Source organism: Macadamia integrifolia, unplaced genomic scaffold (genome assembly GCF_013358625.1).
Source record: "Macadamia integrifolia cultivar HAES 741 unplaced genomic scaffold, SCU_Mint_v3 scaffold2435, whole genome shotgun sequence".
Classification (NCBI taxonomy): Eukaryota; Viridiplantae; Streptophyta; class Magnoliopsida; order Proteales; family Proteaceae; genus Macadamia; species Macadamia integrifolia.
Genome location: NW_024868717.1, coordinates 2,229 through 24,888, shown reverse-complemented (window position 1 = coordinate 24,888; position 22,660 = coordinate 2,229). Strand labels below are relative to the sequence as shown.

At 38.8% G+C, this 22,660-nt stretch overlaps 1 protein-coding gene across 9 annotated transcripts; it reads left to right on the top strand.

Moving 5' to 3' along the window:
- The first annotated feature begins 11,910 nt into the window (after positions 1–11,910).
- On the top strand, positions 11,911–21,163 carry LOC122066521 (DNA (cytosine-5)-methyltransferase DRM2-like). Of its 9 annotated transcripts, none has more exons than XR_006136383.1 (9): positions 11,911–12,081; positions 12,240–12,292; positions 12,500–12,637; positions 12,745–12,846; positions 13,022–13,563; positions 20,440–20,536; positions 20,625–20,671; positions 20,831–20,947; positions 21,055–21,163. XR_006136383.1 is itself a non-coding variant. In XM_042630341.1 (9 exons), the coding sequence occupies exons 4-8, from the start codon at positions 13,116–13,118 to the stop codon at positions 20,852–20,854; spliced, it is 315 nt and encodes a 104-aa protein (XP_042486275.1). In that variant the 5' UTR covers positions 11,911–12,081; positions 12,240–12,292; positions 12,745–12,846; positions 13,022–13,115; the 3' UTR covers positions 20,855–20,947; positions 21,055–21,163. The 9 variants fall into 9 exon arrangements, 4 of the variants coding, with proteins under 4 accessions (XP_042486275.1, XP_042486273.1, XP_042486272.1 ...); XR_006136384.1 differs by having other exon boundaries at positions 12,240–12,637; positions 13,022–13,326; positions 13,447–13,563; XM_042630341.1 differs by lacking the exon at positions 12,500–12,637 and having other exon boundaries at positions 13,022–13,145; positions 13,447–13,563.
- The last annotated feature ends 1,497 nt before the right edge of the window (positions 21,164–22,660 follow it).

Below are 22,660 nucleotides of genomic sequence, written 5' to 3'. Positions count from 1 at the left end.
TAAAACCCTAATTGATTAGGGATGATTATTTTGAAACCCTAATTGATTATGGATGATTATTTTAAAACCCTAATTGATTAAGGATTATTAGGTTTGAAACCCTAATCAATAAAGATTATTAGGTTTAAAATCCTAATTATTGAGGATGAATAGTACCCATGGTACTGCTCATGGGATTAAAAATAAATGAAGAAACATCCTAATGGATAATTAAAGTATTAAACAATGTTATTAGCATCTAATGTAATTTTAGGGACAATTTTTAGCCCATTGTCTTCAAGTCTAAAATTACATATTATTTGGTTTGATGTGAGTGATATTAAGTATATCCCGGTATGAGAGAGTTTCATAAATTTGATTAAGTTGTAACCACCAAAGTTGTCTTCTTTATTGGATTTATGGAATATCGATCCTATACAATAATGGGATGTCTCTGGTTCTAATGGATGGTCATACACCCAAAGGTGGTGATTATGTATTAGTAATTAGAGGGTCACATATACAGTATATAGTTAAAAATTGACTAACCCAAGTAGTCTATACACCTAAAGGTGATGGCCTAACAAAGATTGAAATATATTTTCATGGCCATTGATATGTGGAGGGTTCTGCAGCTGCATGTTATGAATTCAGCCCAAAGGTGTTTACATAATGATGTTTGTGAACTCTCAATTGGTGTACTTATATATTTTAAGTTACATGATACTCACATTATGCTATTTTTAAGTCACCTTTTCTGTCTTTATTTTTTAAGTCACCTTTTCTGTCAGCAATAACATTATTGCTACTGAGATTCTTACTGGGTCCAATTTCAAGAAATGGATAGAGGATATATTATTTTCCATAGAAATGGCAAATGTTCACACATCCCTTATTATGAATAAACCAGCGGATCTCACTGATCAGAGCACTAGTGATGAAAAAAATTAGTGCATGTTGCATCGGTAAAGAGCAATCGCATCTGTTTACTGTCTATAAAGAGGTCGATCAAAGATCACCTAAAAATTGGTTTGCTTGCTTATTACACTACTAAGGAGATGATGAATGCAGTGGCACTCAGGTACCGAGTTTTATCGAATATTGAAATAGGAACTCTTCTGCAGGAACTTTTCAATTTGAGGTATGATGGTTCTAGAGGAGTTAGAGACTATAAAATTTGGATGGTCGATTACCAAACCAAACTCAAAGCCTTAAATATTTCTCTTTCTGATCCTTACATTGTCCATCAAGCCTTAAATACCCTTCCTTCTGAATTTGGGATCATCAAAATCAATTATAACTCTGAAGATGAAACCTGGACCATTAATGATTTGATCTCTAGAGTTATTGCTATGGAAGAAAAACTAAAGAATGAGAAAACCCACACAACCATGTTTGCTTCTAGCTTCAGTTTTCATAAAGGTAAATAGCCTAAATCTTATACTAATAAAGTTGCTCAGGAAATCAATAAGGAGTCTGGTCAATCTAGCAATTTGGGTCATAAGAAATCCTCTTTTAAGAAGAAGGATGGTTTACTGTTTCCTTTATAAAAAAAAAAAAAACGTCATATGAAGAAGGAATGCCCTAAGTATAAGACTTGGTATCTAAACGTGAGTATGCAGGTAATGATTCTTTGGCACTTGTTTGTGAATCCAATTTATCAGAAGCCCCATCTAGTTCTTGGTGGCTAGATAGCGGTGCAACTAATCATATTGTTTTTACTATACAGGGATTCATAAATCGGAGGAAGCCAAATAAGGATGAATCAAAGCTCACTGTGGGGAACAGTGAATAAGATGATGTAGAATTCGTAGGAGGTGTTATTTTAATTCTAAATTCTGGTTTTAAATTGATGTTAAAAAACAACCTTTATATACTATCCTTTAGGTGGAATTTAATTTCCGTTTCAGTTTTAGACTTGTGTTACCATTTTGAAATAAAGAACACTATGATTAATTTGTTCTTCAAATCAAATAATGTTGGTTACTATACTATGTCTTATAGACTATATAGATTGTGTTTAACTCCTCATGATATTTATATCTCTTATAATATTGTAATAATTGTTCCTAAAAGGTCTTTAACTAAGGAATAGTTATACATGTTGTGGCATAAAAGGCTTGGTCACATCTCTAGGGAAAGAGTTGAAAGGTTGATAAAGTTTGACATCCTACCCACTCTTGAAGTTGACCTAGAGAAATGTGTAGACTATTGTAAAGGAAAAATGACCAAGATAAAGAAGAAGTCAGTAGTCCGTGGTTCTGACTTATTAGAGGTTATTCACACTGACATTAGGGGACCCTATACAGCTACCTTATGTAGAAATTTTTATTTCATCACATTTATTGATGACTATTTTCGATATGGTTATCTGTTCTTGATTAAGGAAAAATTTGAGTCTCTTGATAAATTTAAGATTTTTAGGATTGAGTAAAAAACAGTTGGGAAAAGTTATCAAGGATTTTAGATCTGATCGGGGTGGTCAGTATTATGGTAGACATGGCGATGTTAGACAGCTTAAAGGCCCGTTTGCCAAATACTTAGAGGATTCTGGGATAGTAGGTTAATTTATTATGCCTGGGAGTCTTGAGCAGAATGGGGTGATCGAAAGGCATAATCGCACCTTTATGGATATAATGAGAAGTATGGTTAGTAGGGAAAATTCACCTCAGTTTTTATGGGGTGAGGCTTTGAAGAAAGCCTTTTACATCCTTAATTGAGTCCTTACTAAAGTTGTTCCATTAACTCCTTTTGAATTATGGACTGAATGGAAACCTAGTTTGAACCATCTTAGAGTTTGGGGATGTCCTACAAAAGTAAGGTTGTATAATCCAACTTTGAGCAAGTTGGACTCTAGAACTACTCGTTGCTACTTTGTTGCTTACCCTGATCATTTGAAAGGGTATCGATTTTATAACCCTTGCAGAGGTACTAGAATTATGGAATCATAGATAGCAAAGTTTCTGGAACTTGACGTGGCCGAGAAGGATAGTTGTTCTCAGACTATAGAGAACAATAAAGAGGTTGGGACAGCTGTATCATTTACTCTACCTATTCAGATCGATGTAGAGCATACTACATCAATTGCTACACCTATTGAGATACAGGAGCATGTTGTTGATATAGCTCCTACTGAGGTTCCTTAGGTTTAGGAAGTGGTTGTCGAGGTTCCACTAAGGGGATCCACCAGGGATAGGAGGTTAGCTATACCACCAGACTATATGGTCTATTTGGGAGAACATGACTACGACATTGGTTGTGTAATTGATTCAGTTTCTTATTCAGATGCTATTTCAGACTTTGAAGCTCTTCTCACAAGCATCAGACCACTCAAATTTTACACCCTTTCATGTGAGTTGGGTCATCAGAGTAGCAATGAAAGAAAAGTTCTCGATAAACCTCCTATAGTATCCGGTCAATCCCAGAAAACTACATATCTCTGCTACACTCTTGGGAGTCTCCCATTCTAGAACTTCCTTCAACTTGCCTGGGTCAACCTCTATACCCTTATCTGAAACAATGTGGCCTAGGAATGCCACCTGTGATAGCCAAAACTTGCACTTGCTGAATTTGGCATAGAGTTGCTTCTCCCTTAGCTGTTGCAGTACTAACCTTAGGTGAAAGGCATGTTCCTCTGCACTCTTAGAGTAGACCAATATGTCATCAATGAATACTATCACAAACTTATCTAGGATATCCTGGAATACCTGGTTCATCAAATGCAAAAATGCAGCCGGTGCATTGGTCAACCCAAATGACATTACCAAGAATTCATAATGTTCATACCTTGATTTGAAGGCTATCTTACTGACATCACTATCCTTAATCCTAAGCTGGTGGTAGCCCAATCTAAGGTCAATCTTGGAGAACACCTTGGCACCCTACAATTGATCAAATAAATCATCTATCCTTGGCAAAGGATACCAATTCTTGATGGTTAGCTTATTAAGCTTTTGGTAAGCAATACACAATCTCATACTTCCATCTTTCTTCTTGACGAACAATATTGGTGCTCCCCATGGAGACACACTAGGTCTAATGAATCCCTTCTTCAGAAAGTCTTAAAGTTGCACATTCAATTCCTTCAACTCTAAGGGGGCCATGTGGTAAGGGGCCTTTGACACCGGTGCTGAGCTAGGGAGTAGGTTTATAGTAAACTCTGTCTCTCAATCCGGTGGCAAACCTGTCAAGTCATCGGGAATATATCAAAAAATTCCCTCACCACATCTGGCTTGGTCAATGGCCTAATCTCTACCTCAGTATCCTCACAGATGCTAAGAGGCCTTGACATCCCTTGTTCAGTAGCTTCTTCATCTGGAGTGCAGATATGATAACCTTTTTGGGTTTCTTGAGCTTATCCCCTTGGAAAAAAACTCATCATCATCACGAGGTCTGAAAATGATAGTCTTCTTTGCACATAGCACACTGGCTATGTATGCAGACAACCAGTCCATTCCTAAAATCACATCGAAGTCTGTCATATCCAACTCGATCAAGTAAGAATTCAACTTATGATCACCTATGGTCACTAGACAAGGCTCATAAACATAGTTCAAACCCACTACACTTCCTATAGGGGTGCTGACAGTCAGACATTGAGTCAATCCCTTAGGTGGAATGCTCATCTTCTTCTCAAATGTCAGTGACACGAATGAATGCGAGGCTCCTGAGTTAAATAACATATGTGCAGGCAATAATGATATCAATAATGTACATGTCACTACACCGGGTGCAACCTCGGCATCTTTTACAGTTATAGCAAACACTCTACCTTGTGGTCTCTGGCCCTGTAGCGGCTACGTTGGTCTAGCGGCTAAATATGTCTGCTGGAGTCTAGGCGGTGTAGTGTAGGGTGCATCACCTGGCCTTCGGTGGGGATATGTCCTCACTATATGCCCGGTTGATCACAATGAAAGCATCTCAATCTCGATCCTGAAGACTGAGATACAACACTAAATCGGGAGGACTGGGAAGTCTGACTAGCATCAGGATTCCTAAATTGCACTAAAGTTGGGTTGACGTAGGGCACTCGGAAAGATTTGTTGCCTCCCTTAGAATCAGTAGATCCCATTAGCCTCTTTCCAGTCCCTTGATGGGCCGTGAAGTTGTTTTATGCCGATCTTCAATAGATTTGGCCACTTGGACCACCTCAGCATAGGTCTATAGTTTCAACCCCACAATAGTTAACCCAATACCTAGCCTCAACCCTTTCTCAAGCTTCTTCGTTTTAGCTCTATCACCTCTGAGATGCTCAGGAGCAAAATGGAATAGCTCCTTGAAGCATTGCTGATACTCGAGCACAGACCGGGAACCTTGAACCAAATGATAGAACTCACTCTCTCTCCTATCCTGGAAGCTTTCCGAAAAATAGTTCTCAAAGAAGGCCCCTTTAAAGTCTGCCCAAGTGGGGATCGGGTTACAAGCCCTCAGAATAAGCTCGGTGGCACTCCACCAATCATCCACTTCATTCTGTAACTGATAGCCCACACATAAAATTTTCTGCTCATTAGTGCAGCCCATCAGTCTAAAAACTTTCTCTATTCCACCAATCCATCTTGATGGATATAATGGGTCATGGCCCACCTTTAAGAAGTGGGGGCCTAAGCCAATGAAACTTCTCCATCATTTTTCAAGTCTGTCCAGCCCTCTACATGGGCCTGGGCTTGGGCTTGATCCGACATCGGGTCTTGCACCTCCCATGCACTTGTGCCTCACCAGATGTTTGAAGGGTAGCCGATCCAATGGGTATTGAAACGGGTGCCGGTGGAGTAGGAGATGCGGGCATTGCATTACAGGCTTCCATTGCTACATCGGGTCTTGCACCTCCCATGCACTTGTGCCTCACCAGATGTTTGAAGGGTAGCCGATCCAATGGGTATTGAAACGGGTGCCGGTGGAGTAGGAGATGCGGGCATTGCATTACAGGCTTCCATTGCTACATCGGGTCTTGCACCTCCCATGCACTTGTGCCTCACCAGATGTTTGAAGGGTAGCCGATCCAATGGGTATTGAAACGGGTGCCGGTGGAGTAGGAGATGCGGGCATTGCATTACAGGCTTCCATTGCTGCTTGGATCCTATTATCGATCTCGGCTATAAATTGGTTTTGCCTTTCTTCAACTCCCTGCATCATGTTATTCGTGATGGATGCCACATCCTAGGTTACAAGTACCGATAGAGCCGAGGGCACATTGTGGGGTCTACCCCGATTTGGTGTAGGGGAAATAGGAGGTGACAGGCGTGATTGGGATCGGGATCAGGTGTTCCGGAATGATATGACTCCTGTGAAGGAATCCGATTAGTGCACATGCATATGCAAGGTTGCATGTAATTGGAACACATACATACATAGAGGGTCCCACACATATACGATAGGAAAAAGTTAGGGTTAGGGCATGCATAAGTGGGGTCCACACAAATTAGGATCCGATCACGCACGTATCCCAAAGGGGCACACCATTAAAGTAACAAAATAAAAATTCAGATTTAAAAAAATAAAATAATTTGTTTCCAAATTAGTCCACCGAAAACAGAGAGACTTATCACCGGAAATATGGATTAATCCACCGGAAATATTAGTGTTATTTCTGGTGGGCAAAACATAAAGCAAAATGTGAATTTTCACTTCACCGAAAACAGGCACCGAAAGCATGTCCGGTGTTTCCGATGGGCTGTTTCCGGTGTCTCCAAAACGGCTATAAATAGGCTCAAGTTTGGGTTTCATTATACAAAACCCTACTTTAACTTGTGAAAAAGATGTGAAAATGGCCAAGAAGGACTTTACAACCCATTCCCTACCTTCCCCTCACTATTTTGCGATCAATCGGTGCCGCATTCGCACTAAAGTTATGTTCCTCCTCTCTGTAACCTAGTTTTATGATTTTCTTCTCTGTGAGCTTTACATTCAGCAACTAAACCTGGATTTTCATTCTAAATCCTTAGGAATCATATTACAATGATGTTTGGAGGCCGTGTACATACCCGATGCTGCAGCTCAGTTTAACCCAATCTTTTTCGCTCTGTGGCTGAGTGAGACAGTTGGGAACTCTTCAAGCGTCGTATTGTGGACTCGGGAGTTTATGTGAGGATCAATAACTTCCGTGCATTCTATCTCCATCAACGGTTTGACGAGGTTGGGTGGTATCGTATCTTAAAACCCAACAAGTAGTACTACCCTACATTGGTCAGGTTATTCTACTCCAACCTGCAATGCGTGAACCGGGGTACTTAAGAGATGCGGATCACCTCCTATGTGAAGGGGGTGGAGATCTCCTTTGACATGGGGTAGTTGGCCAATATCTTGATGGTCAGCAATGCCGATGACCTAATGTACTGCCCGCCTCGGACTTTAGCCTATGAATTCCAGAGTCCCGATACTTTTCAAGAGATAAACGACATGTTGACTAAGGAGGCTAAGGGGTGGAACCACTCAGTCAACTATTTTTCTACTCCAAAGATCGTATACTGTGCGATTCATTTGAATGTTCTTCTCTCTTGTGGACACTATAATGAGGTATCTGCACTGCAAGCCTATGTGACCTACTGGGTGTACATGGGGGCGTAGATACGTCTTCCTTACCTCCTTATGTGGACCATGGTACTTCGGTATGAAGGAGTTGATTACCAATTGAGAAGCTTGTGCTATGGAAGAATACTTACTGACATCTTTCACCACTTTGGGGTGGACTTGGAGGGAAAGGCACGCTTGGGTGAAGAGGTCACAGACTTCAACCAAGGTTCTCTGAGGAAGATGAACATAGATCTACGGGAGGTGACACCTATTCTAGGAGAGGGTCAGCAGCCTATGGAAGTAGAGGTTGGCGATGCCGATAATGTCTGTAGCAATGCCAGTGATGTTGGTGGAGGTGTTGGTCGTGCATAAGGAGAAGCTGTTGGGGTTGGTTGGGCTCCACCACCTAATCCCTAGACTATAGGTTCTATCGCTGCTTCTACTTCTCAGGGCACTAGGGGTGCGATGCCTTACAATCTCAATGATGTTATGGCCCTCCTAGACACCACCACATCTCTGATGAGGAGTATATATGGCCGCCTCAACAGCATGGACAGGACTTATTGTCTTATGGACAATAGAGTAGCCTCCCTATAGGCATAGATGCAGGCGATGGTCTTCCATCTTGGTATTCTGATGCCTCCTCCAGGAAGGCATGGTCCAAACCAGGCTCAAGGCCAGGGATAGAACCAGCAATAGTAGTAGTAAGAGCAACAAGAGTAGCGGCATGTTTGCCACTGTAGCTTTTAAGATTTCTCTTTCCATATTTTATTTGAGTTTGATGTTTTAGGTTTGGTTTAACTTTTATATTCTGTCATTTGCTTCAATTGTTTAATTTCTTAGACGTAGGCTAGTCAAGATTTCCTGCTTTCAGTACTTTATTTTCTTATGAAAAGTGTAAGCTGTATATTCAATTTCTCTATCATAATGAAACGGCTTTAACACCTATGCTTGTCTCCTAATTGTGAAATTTCTATTATTGTTGTCTTGAGATTTTTATTTAATCCTAATTTCTCCAAAATCATGGTTTGGTTGAGATTGTGAGTTAAGGTAGTGTATCACGCTCTGATACTATAGCTGTCACACCCCAATTCTAGTAGACCCAACTTACCATTAGGAATATTGGTGGTGTGAGTAAGACACGTACTTATCTTACAAACCTACCAGGATCGCTGATAGCAATACCTTAATATTTCACAATCTCACATCACAACCCGCCAAAAGCAGCGAAATCAGAGTATAATAGCGAAATCATCAGATATAAATGGAGAAATTATCTAATGATAAACATAATATCGTTAACCAAGTTATTCTCTTTACAATCCTTCAAGACTTACATATACCAAGTTTAAAACATAATATTCACAGACCTGTATCAACATAATCAAAAATACGCCGAACACCTCATTGCGCCGCGTATGCACAAAATTCATAAGCACAGTCCTAGCCATGCTCCTCCGCTTCTGGCATCCACCAGTCGCTCACACCATACTCTGACCTAGAAGATACTGGGTCACCCACCATTGGCACCACGATACCTGCATCATCATCTAAAAATAGGTGTATACATGGGGTGAGCTTTCCAACTCACTCAGTGAGGGGTGGGGTCAAGCACATCCAAGCAAGACAATAACAGTAATAATTTATGATGCATGATTATGAAAATTAAACACATAGTCCATGATGCTCATGATGCAGTTCATTTATTTATTATCCACCTAACAATATAAACTAAGTCTGGTAAATGCTACTACGGTGCATTAGGCTGTATCCTTCGTCTCGAAACTGCAATCGACTACGTAAGGATACAAACCCTAGCCACGAATAGAAGCCTGTCGGTCCCCGTATGCATCCATGGGTTACCTAACAAACCCTTGATAATCCCCTCCTGGCAGTCACGACATCGGTACACCATCGGCCACATCGGACAGGTTCTCACCTCCGACAATAATCGCATCATACCGCGGGTGTGGCATTCTGGAAAGGCACATCAAACATACCACAATAGGTTATCCAACACCTCAACCCCTATTGGCAAGGGTTTGTAGCATAGGGAGTGATACCAAACCACATATATGTTACATACCTTCATCGTGATATAGTTAGTATGAATTACACGATACCGGCAAGACCTCGGCCACAAAGCGTAATCCATCTCCAAATACAATCCCGAGTAGATGATACCAGTGAGACCTTTGCCACAAAGTGAAATCCAAGACAGTTTACCTAATCTAGCATTCATATCACAATTGAGTATGGAGTATGTGACACCGGTACCAATCATCGGCCACGAAGCCCATTTCCAAATGTAGTCCCGGGGTACACGATACCAACGAGACCTTAGCTATAAAGTGTAACCCGCGACTACAACTAACTATAATGTACATAATCAATGCATGAATGTAATATACATGCGACAATCATGGCACTGGTATCACCTCGGCCATGCCGGATTCTGTCTCACACACACAACCAAACACACGGTAATCACAATATCGGCACCTCGGCCACATCGGATCCCGTCATACATCTCCATACAATTCATATCACAATCGTAAGTCATAAATGTAACATATCATTATCGCATTTGAGCAATTACAATTAAACATATAATTCTAAGCATGTGAGAAATTTAATAATAATAAACATTCCAAAAATAAACATAGTCCATCCCTGATCTGGTTGACGATCGGGTGTGTTCGGGTTCAAGTACGGTCACCGATTGATCAAATCAATTCTGGCTTCGGGGCATGTGTGCATCAATGTCCTAGACACAAAGGGAATCGTACATTAGTACACATTAGGAACATCGGGAGGGATCCACACAGGTCACCCCCAAAGGGTACAGACACTGTCTCCAAGTGACAAAATTGTCACTGAAAACACCCACCGGAAACAGGGCATTTCCACCAAAAATATTAGTCCTATTTCTGGTGGAGAAGATAAAGAGCACTTAAGGCTCATTTGTCCACTAAAAACAATCCATTGGAAATAGATACAATGTTTCCTGTGCCATATTTCTGGTGGTAGTACAGAAAGGTCCAACTCGAATTGGGGCTTTTCGGCTCAGGCCCGATTGTCGGGATTTGTTCCATGGAGTTTGTAGGGGATGTTCCTAGCATCATTCAAAGCCAAGAAAATCTCGATTCTACCAAGCCATTTGGGAGATACGTTGATTGAATGATCAAAAACCTAGTTAGTCTTTTGGCAAAACATATGGCCGGAGCTCACCGGGCTTGGTTCGAGCTTGGAAACATCACCGGGAGGGTAGAACTTGCATTCTATGACCTTAACATGGTTTTTACACCAATATTACATTCATACCTAGCTTTGTCTAGGTCGAAATGAAGAGAGAGAGAGTGGTGGAAGTGAGTGTACTTACCTCCAGCAGCGATTCTGGCAACTTGACAGCAGCCGACACCAAGGTAAGCCTCCAATCTTTTTCTTCTTCCTCTTCTTCTTCCTTCCTCTCCTCTTTCTCTCCTCTCCTATGTTGAGCATAGAGAAATGAGGAAATAAATCCTCATTTCCCAACTTATAACTTAAGTGGACCTTAGGGTTTTTGTTTGGGTTGGATCCCTTTTGGACTAATCGAGTTAAAATGAATTTTGGGGCATAAGGACCTGACCATTTAGGTCCGTAAAGTACTCACATCATGAGGAAGGTGTGGAGGATGATTTGGGATCATTCGGAACCATTTACGATGCGAGTGGCAGGAACCACGGGCATCGAAACCCCTATAGCAGCCTGTCAACCCACTGAAAACAGGCACCAGATCCAAGCCCAGGCTACTTCGGGTGGCATATTTTTGGTGGTCAAGATAGCTTGTTGTCCCATAGTTGGTCTTGCACGAGTGGTTGCCCTCGAACATGTTCAAAGCCTTTCGATAATTTTTTAATGCTTACCGGAATTCAAGTGTGGGGAGTCGGGTCACTTACCGTCTGGAATCGGAAGGTATGAATCTCCTCCAGTTAGATAGGCATGCAATACACAAACATGTGGTGTCATCTCCACCCTTTCGGCAATGCGCAGCCACGAGCCAAAATTCGATGGTACTTCCGATCTCTGATCCGAGGCCTGTCACACAGTTCAAATTAGACCAGATTAGGGCACGGATGTAACAGCTTTTTAAGGACAAAATAAGTTTTCAAAATTGATAGCAATTAATATAGCCCAAGTCGGAGAATGTTAGAATATTTCTATGTGGGCTTATATTAATTGGGTTTTTTGTGCTTTGATAAAACCAGACTAATTATTTGCTCTAATTAAGTGAGACATACGGGCTTTTAATTAATTTAATATGGGTTGGCTAATGTGGGCTTTAGTTAACCATTGGACTTGTGATAAGTGGGTCCATTGGGAAACTTTATAAATAGAGAGCTAGGTCCCTCCTCTAACCCTAATTTCATTCACAATGTACATTCTGGAGAGAGAGGGAGAAAGAGAAAGAGACAGGGTTTCTTGTGGCTTCCTCCTTTATGCGTTTAGGTTCCTCATCTAGCCAGTGATCATAAGGGAATAGAGGAGAAGCACCTTGCTACGTGAATCAAAATGTTTTTCGCTACCTTTGCTTTATTATTTATCCCAAACAAGGTACGCTTTTATTGATTATAGTTTCTATCCCATTATTCTTGGTGTTCTTAATCTATCTATGATGACCTATGGGTATGAGCTTTATATCTCGTGAGAGATTTTAATTTTACAGTAAGACCTTCCGTATTCTACATTACTTGGTTTTTCTCTTCTACCAGAGACGCCATTAAAGCAAGCTCTGTTGAAGAGTCTCTCTCCAGTTGCAGAAGAGGTGAAACTACTTTTGTAATTTTGAGCTCTTTATTTTAAATTCTCTCCTCTGTTTCATCCTGCATTTTCATCTCTACTTGTTTTTGTTAGTCTGGTGCTTTTGTTGTTTTTCGTTTCAATGGTTTAACATATAGCTTCCTAGAACTTAATCCTGGAAGAATGTTTATGGAGTCCGTTGAGATATTAATCTCTCATTGAGGTTTTGCAGGAAGAGGGTTTAACAGGAAAAGGGTTTAGTTGGAAGAGTGTTTATTGAGGTTTTGCAGGAAGAGTGTTTAGGAGCTTGAGTTTCACCTTCTGACAAGGTTTTGCTGGTTTCTATTGATGGTGGTGGTAATTGTATCTTGTATGGATCGTTATGGCCTACTTTGGTTTTCTCTACGCTGTTTCATCCTGCATTTTAACCGTTTCTTGTTTTTGTTGGTTTGATGCTTTTGTTGTTTTTCGTTTCAGGGTTTTAGCAGCTTCCATAGAACTTAGTTCAGGAAGAAGGTTGATAAAGGCCATTGAGAGATTAATCTCTCATTGAGGTTTTGCAAGAAGAGGGTTTAGCAGGTTGAGTTTCTCCTTCTGAAGTGGTTTTGCTAGTTTCTGTTCATGGTGGTAGTAATTGTATCTCGAATTGATCGTTGTAGCCTCCTTTGGTTTTCTCTTCTCTGTTTGATCCCGCATTTTAACCGTTTACTTGTTTTTGTTAGTTTGATGCTTTTTTTTTTTTTTTTTTTCCTAGGGGAGCTTTCATAGAACTTAATCCAGGAAGATTGTTTATCGAGTGCATTGAAAAGATTAATCTCTCATTGAGGTAAAACCAAAAAGTGGCGATTATGTTTTTAACACTTCATGTGTTTTGGGAGGTAAGAGCTTTAACTACAATAGAGTTTTGTAAAACTAGTATTTGTTGAGGGTTTGAACATGCTTCTACTTGAACCAATTGAATAGTTTCCCTGCCATTTCGTAGTTGAAAGAAATATAATTTTCAATATTATTAATTTGTGTCCTTGTGTTTTCTAGTGAGAAATTAGGCTATAAGAAATGGTGAGATCTCTTTGTCCATTCTATTTGTTTACTTATTAAAGAAATTAGATCTAGGAAAAAAGTTATCATCGTTTGAGTTTGTTTCTTATACTTTAAATCTTTTTTTTTTAATTTCTTTAGGACTGGAACGACAGCAGTAAATCAAGTGACAGTGTCCAATGGATTGGTGAAGATGAAGATGAAGTCAACTCTAACATTGTTCCTTTCCCTTCATCTTCAAATTTTAATACTCATGAGGTGAACCTTATACCCAACCAAGGCTATGCTTGTTTGAATATAAAATATTATCTCAGAAATCAACCTTTTATTTATAATTTTTTTTTCCTTTATTTTTTTTTAATTAAATATGAGAAGGAAGCATGTCTAGGCACTGATTGAGTGAGGAAAGAATCAAAATGTCTAGGCACTGATTGAGTGAGGAAAGAATCAAACTATGTGATGGGGTTGGTGTCATCTATGGAGGCAATTGTATCATGGACCAATGTATTATTCTTTTTGGAAATAACATCGAGAAATTTGTTCCAGGAACAGTAAGGATGGGCATCAAACCCTGGTTCTTGTGTATATGATTTTTTTTTTTTTTTGTTGCCTTTTTGTTAGAAATAGAAAAGAGAGAGAGAGTAATGTTTTGTACAAAAGGTTGTCCTCTTGGCATGGAAAGATGATTTTTTGCTTATTGTTTTGGTTGTCTCTGGCTTTGTTTGTTTCATCAGTAATATTTTCCTGAAAAATTCATTTGTAATTAATAAATTTTGTTTTGTCTTTCTTTGTCGTTTCACCTTTGATTTTTGTATACTGATGAAGTGTTTTCAGAATGCTTGATTTCATAAAGATTTCAACCATTTGATGGGGAAGCGTTTTCAGACATGTTTGCTTTTCTAAATTTTCTCTTGTTCTGTGTGAGAGTGTATAATTTTGGATCATGACAGTACAAAGCTGCTAGTATATTTACTCTCAATTGGCATTTTTAACTCGAGATAATCATTTTGGGTTTAGAGGGATTCAAAATCTAGGGGAGAGAATGATCTGGTCACTGAAGTTGATGCTGTCCTACGTAATCAAGAGGATGAAGTCCAGTGATGAAGTTACGTGGAGATATCGTCATCATACTATAAGGAGAGAGAGATCTTTGCTAGAATATTTCTTTCCAATAGTGAAAGAAGAGTGCCAATAGTCTGGCCGATGAATTACCCAATTCTGGTATGGCCAGATCTGATTTGTATCTTGGGTTTTACCCTATTTTGTGGTGGTGTAATGATGCTCTTTTGTTGGCTGTGGACATTAGCTTTCTTTGTTGTTGTATCATATCTACTGTAGTTCTATTTTTTTCTTGTAAAAATAAAGGAAAATAGAGAAAGACCGAGAGGGAGAAAGAGAGAGTCAAACTTGAGGAAATAGCAGATTCAATCGTGTGATTGCTTCTGCCCTCATCTTCTCATTAAATAGCTAACATTCTATTGCAATTACAATAGGACAACTGTCCTACTATGACCAGAAATATAAAACATAATAGAAGACTACCTTATTAGTTACTGACTTATAGGACACTAATACTAGTCCTAGTACAACCAGGACTCCTATTTACTAGGAATCTTGACTAACCGAAGGGAGGACTCTCAAACTCCTCCTTTCCTCTCCTACGATAACTTCTACACTCCCCCTCAAGCTTAAGCATAGATATTAATCATGCCCAGCTTATTACAAATGTCTACTACCCCCCAAGGACTTAGTAAAAACATCTGCAAGTTGTTCTCCTGTGCGAACATGATTTGTCGAAATAACTCCTTGTTATAGTTTTTCACGAACAAAGCGATAGTCAACTTCAATATGTTTTGTCTTCTCATGGAACACTGGATTGGAAGCAATATGAATAACAGCTTGGTTGTCACACCATAACTGCATAGAATAAGTACAATTAAAACCAAGTTCAGTCAAGAGCTGCTTTATCTACATCAACTTACAAGTAACATGAGCTATGGCTCGATACTCAGATTTAGCACTAGGCCTTACCACAACAGCTTGCTTCTTGGAAGGCCTTACCACAACAGCTTGCTTCTTGCTCTTCCAAGACACAAGGTTTCCACCAACAAAAGTACAGCACCCTGTAGTTGACCTTCTATCAAAAGGAGAATCAGCCCAATCTGTATCACAAAAACCTTCAATACGATTATGTCCATGATATTAATATACCAGACCACATCCTAGAGATTTTTTAAGATACCTTAGAATACGAACAACAGCATCCCAATGTGAAGTATGTGGAGATGACAGAAACTAACTCACAACACTGACAGGGAAGGCAATGTCAGGTCGAGTCACAGTTAAATAATTCAACTTTCCCACCAACCTCCTGTATTTCTCAAGATCATCTAACACATCACCTTCTTCAGGCATAAGTTTCACATTTGGATCTATTGGAGTATCAATGGTCTTGGATCCCAACATACCTGTTTCCAAAAGTAGATCTAAAACGTACTTTCTTTGAGACAAAGAAATTCCTTTTCTTGACTGAGCAACTTCGATTCCTAGGAAGCACTTTAATTGTCCTAGATCCTTCGATTCCTAGAAAGTACTTTAATTGTCCTAGAACCTAAGTTTGAAAGTGTTCCTGCAAATGAGCTTTCAAACTTTGGATTCCTTCAACATCATCTCCAGTAATGACAATATCATCAACATAAATAACCAAAAATATCCTCTTTCCACTGGACTTTCGATAGAACACAGAATGATCACTATCACATCTTGATAGTATGTGCCCAAATGCACATACCACATCAGTGAATCTTCCAAATCATACCCGAGGAGACTGTTTAAGCTCATACAAGGACTTCTTGAGTTTGCACACTTTTTCACACTCCCCCTAAGCAACAAACCCCGGAGGTTGCTCCATGTACACTTCCTCATGCAGGTCACCATGAAGAAAATCATTCTTCACATCAAGCTGAAATAGCGGCCAATGAGAGGAAGCCACAAGAGAAATCAGAACATGATCAGAAGCCATTTTGGCAACAGAAATAAGGTATATAGGTAATCAATGCCATAAACCTGAGCATGCCCTTTTGCCACTAGCCGAGCTTTCAAACGAGTAAGAGAGCCATCAGGGTTCACTTTAATTACATATACCCAGCGACAACCAATAGCCTTTTTGCCAGGGGGTAACGATACAAGATCCCGAGTCTGGTCTGCCTCTAAGCCTAGGACTAGATAATGCCTCTACAAGGGTCTTAGGAATAGAATGACAAGAAATAGTGGAAAGATAGGAATGAAAGGTAGACGAAAGACCAAAATAAGACACAAAATCAGCAATAGGATGTTTGGTACAACTCCGAACAATCTTACGTTGTGCAATAGGGAGGTCTAGGTTAGAAAGAGGAATACCTAGAGGCAGATCCGTAGACAAAAATGATAAGGTAGGTGCCGCAGGGAGAGGGGGGTTGCTGCTTCTTGAACACATCGTATATACACCTGTAACGGGGGTGGTGGTGGTGGGACCTTTGTCTTAGTGGCAACCTACGGATTAGAGTGATGGATAATATAAAGGGAAAGATCATCATCCAATTCAGACACAACAAATGACTCATTAGGATATGGGGTGGATTATAAAAAGGAGACATCAGCAATGACAAAATACTTGTAAAGAACCGGGGAATAACAATGGTATCCCTTTTGAGTATGGGAGTAACCCAAAAAGAGACACTTAATGGCTCAAGGATCCAATTTTGATAACCTTAGACGATGATCATGAATAAAGCAAACACAACCAAAAACACGAAGGGGAAGAACAAAAACTGGGTCAGACAGAAATAATAAAGAATGGGAAATACTACACCACAAAACAGAGGAAGGCATACGATTAATAAGATAACAAGCAGTGAGAACAACATCAGCCCAAAAAACTTTAGATACCTTCATTTCAAACATAAGTGACCTAGCAACCTACATCAAATGACAGTTCTTTCTTTCAGCCACTCCATTTTGCTGGGGAGTGTCTGAATAAGAAGACTGGTGGTGTATCATATCACACATAGCCACAAACTCAGAAAATTGATCAGAAAAGTATTCTTTTGCATTATCACTGTGTAGAATTTTGATAGTCATACCAGATTGATTTTTTAGTTCAGCAACAATGTCACAAAATATGGTAAATAACTCAGAATGATTTTCCATTAAATAAAGCCAAGTCGTCCAGGAATAGTCGTCAACAAAAGTAACAAAGTACTTAAAATTTGACGTGGATGTAATAGGACAAGAGCCCCATACATCTGAATGAGCCAAAGAAAAAGGAGATACAGACCATTTATTAACTGGAGGGGAATAACTAATGTGATGTAGTTTTTCAAACTGACATGACTCACATTCTAAACTAGAAAGAGAATGAAAATTGGGATCCAGTTTCTGTAGACTCTGTGAAGACGGATGGCCCAGCCGACAGTGAACCTGATGAGGAGTCAAAGTACCCAAACAGGCTATGGAAGGTGCAAAGTCTTCAAAAAGGTATAGTCCCCCAACCCGACAACCTCTACCAAGCATCTTCTTCGTTGTAAGATCCTGAAAAACACATAAGTTGGAGAAAAAATTTATAGAACAATTGTAAGCTTGTGTAAACTTGCTTACAGACAATAGGTTGAATGGTAACTCGGGCAAATAAAGCACAGATGATAATGATAAGGAGGCATTAAGATGAATAGTGCCATAGCCATTGACTTTAGCGATTGAGCCATTGGCCAATGTGACAGTAGCAGAGGGCTTCTTAAAAGAAAATACCAGTCATATGATCCGATGCACCTGAATCGATTATCCAGGGTTGAGAAGAAGTGGAGAGACACGAAATGGCATTACTTGTCTGAACAAGAGTAACAGTGGGAGGTGAGGGTGCTTGATTCTGAAAGCGTACAAATTCTTCATTGCTCATCCTGACCATCTTACTCACAGATTGTCCAGGCTGAGAAGGATCAACTGTGGCTGAGTTGGCAAACTATTTTTGAGGAGGTTTGCCATGAAGAGTTTACCACAATTTACTGGAAACTCTTCAGATAGTTCAGGAGCAGTATGTACATGTCATCATTGTGGTAAACCAGGACACATCCAACTACCTGTGCCACGTGAAGTTCCTTGATTATTACCTTGTGTTGCAAGTGTGGAGTTTTTCACTGGAGTGGAATCCTAAGAATTCTCTCGAGATATCCATAAGACTCGAAAAAAGGTATCTGCAAGAGATGCCACCTTATCACCTCCAAGGATCTGAGAACGAACAGAGTCATATTCAGTTCCAAGACCTCCTAAAAAACCCATAATTGTAAGTTCCCCTCGATGGTCTTGCATCTTCTTCACAATACTATTAATAGGGAGAAGAGAATTCAGCTCTTCATACATCCTCTTGAAATCAGTAAAGTACTGAGTTAGAGGCCGACTCTTCCTATCAGTCCGATAAAAGTCCTGAGACAGTTCATAGATACAACAAAGGTTGCTCTATCCAGAATACAGAACATTCAAATAGTCCCACAGCTCTTTCACAGTATCAATGTGAGTAACAACATCGACTATAGAGTTTATCCATTGATTTCGATAACTGTCCAAAAATACATGCATCAACCGTATCCCATGTAGTATCATTAGCAGGTTTTTCCTTTGTTAGGTGATCCTGTTGATCTCGACCAGTCAAAACAAGCTGCATAATTTTCTTCCATTGGTAGAAATTTGCAGCTCCTAAAAGTTTCTTTTCTATAATTTTATGTGATGATGAAGACATCACCTCAGTAACAACTTTCTTCCCTTCTGTGTTAGCCATTAGTGCACATAGAACGAATCAATCGATCTAACCTCCTTTGTTAGATCACACAAATTTAAGAAAATAGCAAACAATCTTCAATAAAAGATAACAACCAAAGGGGAATTGGCATAGATGTCAAAACCCCAATATACCAACAGTGGATTGAAGACTAAAACCCAAAGGAATAGCATAAAATAGTACCCACAACAGTACCCAAAAAGCAGCAAGACGGTGCTCAAAACAATGCCAAATCAGTAGCCAAAATCCACCAAATATAGCTAAACCAAGAAGGAGAGAGAAAAACTTGTGCAGGGTTTTAGAGAAGTACCTGCAGCTTGCTGTTCTGGGTGCAGAATGGATTGAGCTTCTGACCAAGTGAAGGGCTTCCCAAGATGACAAAACCCTCCAAATTTGGTTGACTTCTGACGGCTGGTTTGTAAGTTACTTCAGTTCTTGATGTCATTTCTGGGAGAGAGAAACGTCAGCCAAGAAGCCAATCTTCAATCCAAAAATCCCAATCCAAAAATTTTCTTCTAATAATTTGATCAATCCCTTCATACATGCGACTGATTTCAACCATCAGTCCTGCATACACATTCCAAAAAAAATAGGGGATGAAAACATCCCCTCTAAAAGAGCTGCGAGCTTCTTAGGGGAGAAACCAGAAACCGAGAGCTATTCTTTACCTTATTTTCTAAACAGTAGGCTATAAAATAGAGTTGGTTATTGATTTAAGGATCAGACCAGCTCTGATACCATGTAAAAATAAAATAAAGGAAAATAGAGAAAGACTGAGAGGAGAAAAAGAGAGTTGAACTTGAGAAAATAGCAGATTCAATCGTGTGATTGCTTCTGCCCTCATCTTCTCATTAAATAGCTAACATTCTATTACAATTACAATAGGACAGTTGTCCTACTATGACTAGGAATATAAAACATAATAGAAGACTACCTTATTAGTTACTGACTTATAGGACACTAATACCAGTCCTAGTACAACTAGGACTCCTATTTACTAGGAACCTTGACTAACCGAAGGGATGAGTTTGCGCAACTCACAAACTCCTACTTTCCTCTCCTACGATAACTTCTAAAATTTCTCAATAAAGTTTTCTTACTTATCAAAAAAATAAAATTTAAAAAATATACCTATGACAAACAAGCTACAGTCCCCCCCTTCCCTCCCCCTTTAAAGAAAAAAAAAATCCTCTTATGCTATGGGCTGCTGTTTATAAAGATGTGTTGGCTAAAAACCAACATGCGATGTCAGTGTTTTGCATGGTGATGATAATATAGGCTTCTCATTCATGGTGCTTATTTTGAGTTTCCTTTAACTGTTGCAGGCAAGTACATCTGCAGGGCCTCACTCAAGTTTGTTCTCTTATTTTGTTGGAATGGGCTTCTCTAAAAACATGGTTATTAAAGCAATCAAGGAGAATGGTTAGTGGTTAGGAGAAACAGTTGCTATTATTTAACAAGTGCCGTTTACCATTGGAGGTCTCTAAGATCTACATTTTATTCAATGCAGGAGAAGGAAACACGAATGCTATACTAGAAACTCTTCTGACATACTCGGTGAGTTAATTTTACTTTGGTATGTGATTTTCATATATATTATGTAGGTTACTTTTTTTTTAGATTCTACAATTGTGATAAACTGATTTTCTCTCAAATATTCATATTCTTAAATGAATGATGGAACAGAGGTATTTATATTATTTTCACTCTTTGCAGATGATTGAAAAATCTCCTCCTTAATGTGAACTTATACAATATGATACAGATTCTTTAGAACGCAAAATGGATGATCTTGACCAACTATCAGATATAAGTAGTTGTCTTGGAGATGAGGTAGTTCATCTTGTTATTTTTACCTCTGTTATTAGTAATCAAATACTATGGAATAAATCTGTTTTCCTTCTACTTTATCCAATTGACAGTTTTTTATGTCATTCTAGAAGCATAGATACCATGGTTTGAGGAAACGGATCGGATCAGAATTGGCCTTGATCGATCCCAATTCTTGGTCAATATCGTATCAATGGATTGATACATACAAAGGGTAAAATAGTCCAACAACATTCCTTTTTTTTTTTTTTTTTCAAAGCGTATCAGCCTTGACCGATCCCATTCCCGATTCCAATTTCTCAAACCTTGATGCCTGCACATAGAACATGAAGAGTTGTGTATTATTTAAATTATTTATTAAGTAATACGTTATGGATTATATATTACTAAAATTAGTTCAGAAACTGATGTCTTTATTCTGTTACATGAACAGTTCATGTAGCCTCGTAGTAACCATGTTGACATGATGTAACATGACATAGGTAATGCCGTTTGGGTGTGGTACATGTGGCAGATGTTGAACAAAATTGCTACACGATGTAGAAAAAAATATATATCATACTATTATATAAAAGTACGTACTCTTGTCTTTAGTATATTTTTTTAAAATGACCAAAAAACCATTTACATCTACCAAAAAATTACCAAATGACCAAAAAACACCCGAAAAAAATCCCCAAATGACCAAAATCCCCTCAAAATTGAATAAGAAACAAATATCATAATAAACTCTCTATAATTCTTTTTTTCTCTCTCTCTAAACGTGGAGGAGAAAAAGGAAGAGTGGAGAGAGAAATAGAGAGAATTATGGTGAATGGGGATGTAATGAACAAGTATGAAAAGAGATATACCAACAAAAAAAGAAGTTAATAATAATAAACTCTCCATAATTCTCTCTCTCTCTCTCTCTCTCTCTCTCTCTCTCTCTCTCTCTCTCTCTCTCTCTCTAAAGGAGAGAGTAATAATCAATTATAATTATTAATTAATTAAATATTAAAAAGGATTAAAAAAAGGCATATAATATTCCTCTCTCTCTCTCAACGTGGAGGAGAAAGGGAGAGAGTGGAGTATTAAAAAGGCATATAATTATAATTATTAACTATTAAAAAGTCATATAATTATAAACCAAACAAATGCACTATTATTCCTCCTTAAATCTCTATCTCTCTCTCTCTCTCTCACTCATTGTCTTTGGAAAAAACGTGGAGCAGAATGGGGGGAGATTCTCCATAGAAACAATAAATAATTATAGAGACAATAAAAAGGTAAGTATGGACAGAGATATACAAAAAAAATAAAAAAAAAATAAAAAGGCCCCTAAAATCTCTCCTTCCATTCCTTACAAAATCTAAATGTGGAGGAAGGGGTATATTCTCTCTACAATTCTCTTTCTCTCATTCATCTCTATAATTGTGGAGGAGAGAGGGGTTGAGTAATCATTAATTATAATTATTACATATTAAAGGGATAAAAGAAATAACCACAAAATTATAGTATGGAAAATTATGGAGAGATTTATTGCGCTATTATAATTATAAACCAAACAAATGCACTATTATTCCTCCTTAAATCTCTCTCTCTCTCACTCATCTCTTTTGGAAAAAACATTGAGCACAATGGGGGGGAGATTCTCCAGAGAATTATGGGGAATAGGGAGGGAATAAATAATTATGGAGATATTAAAAAGGTAAATATGTTGAGATATACACAAAAAAA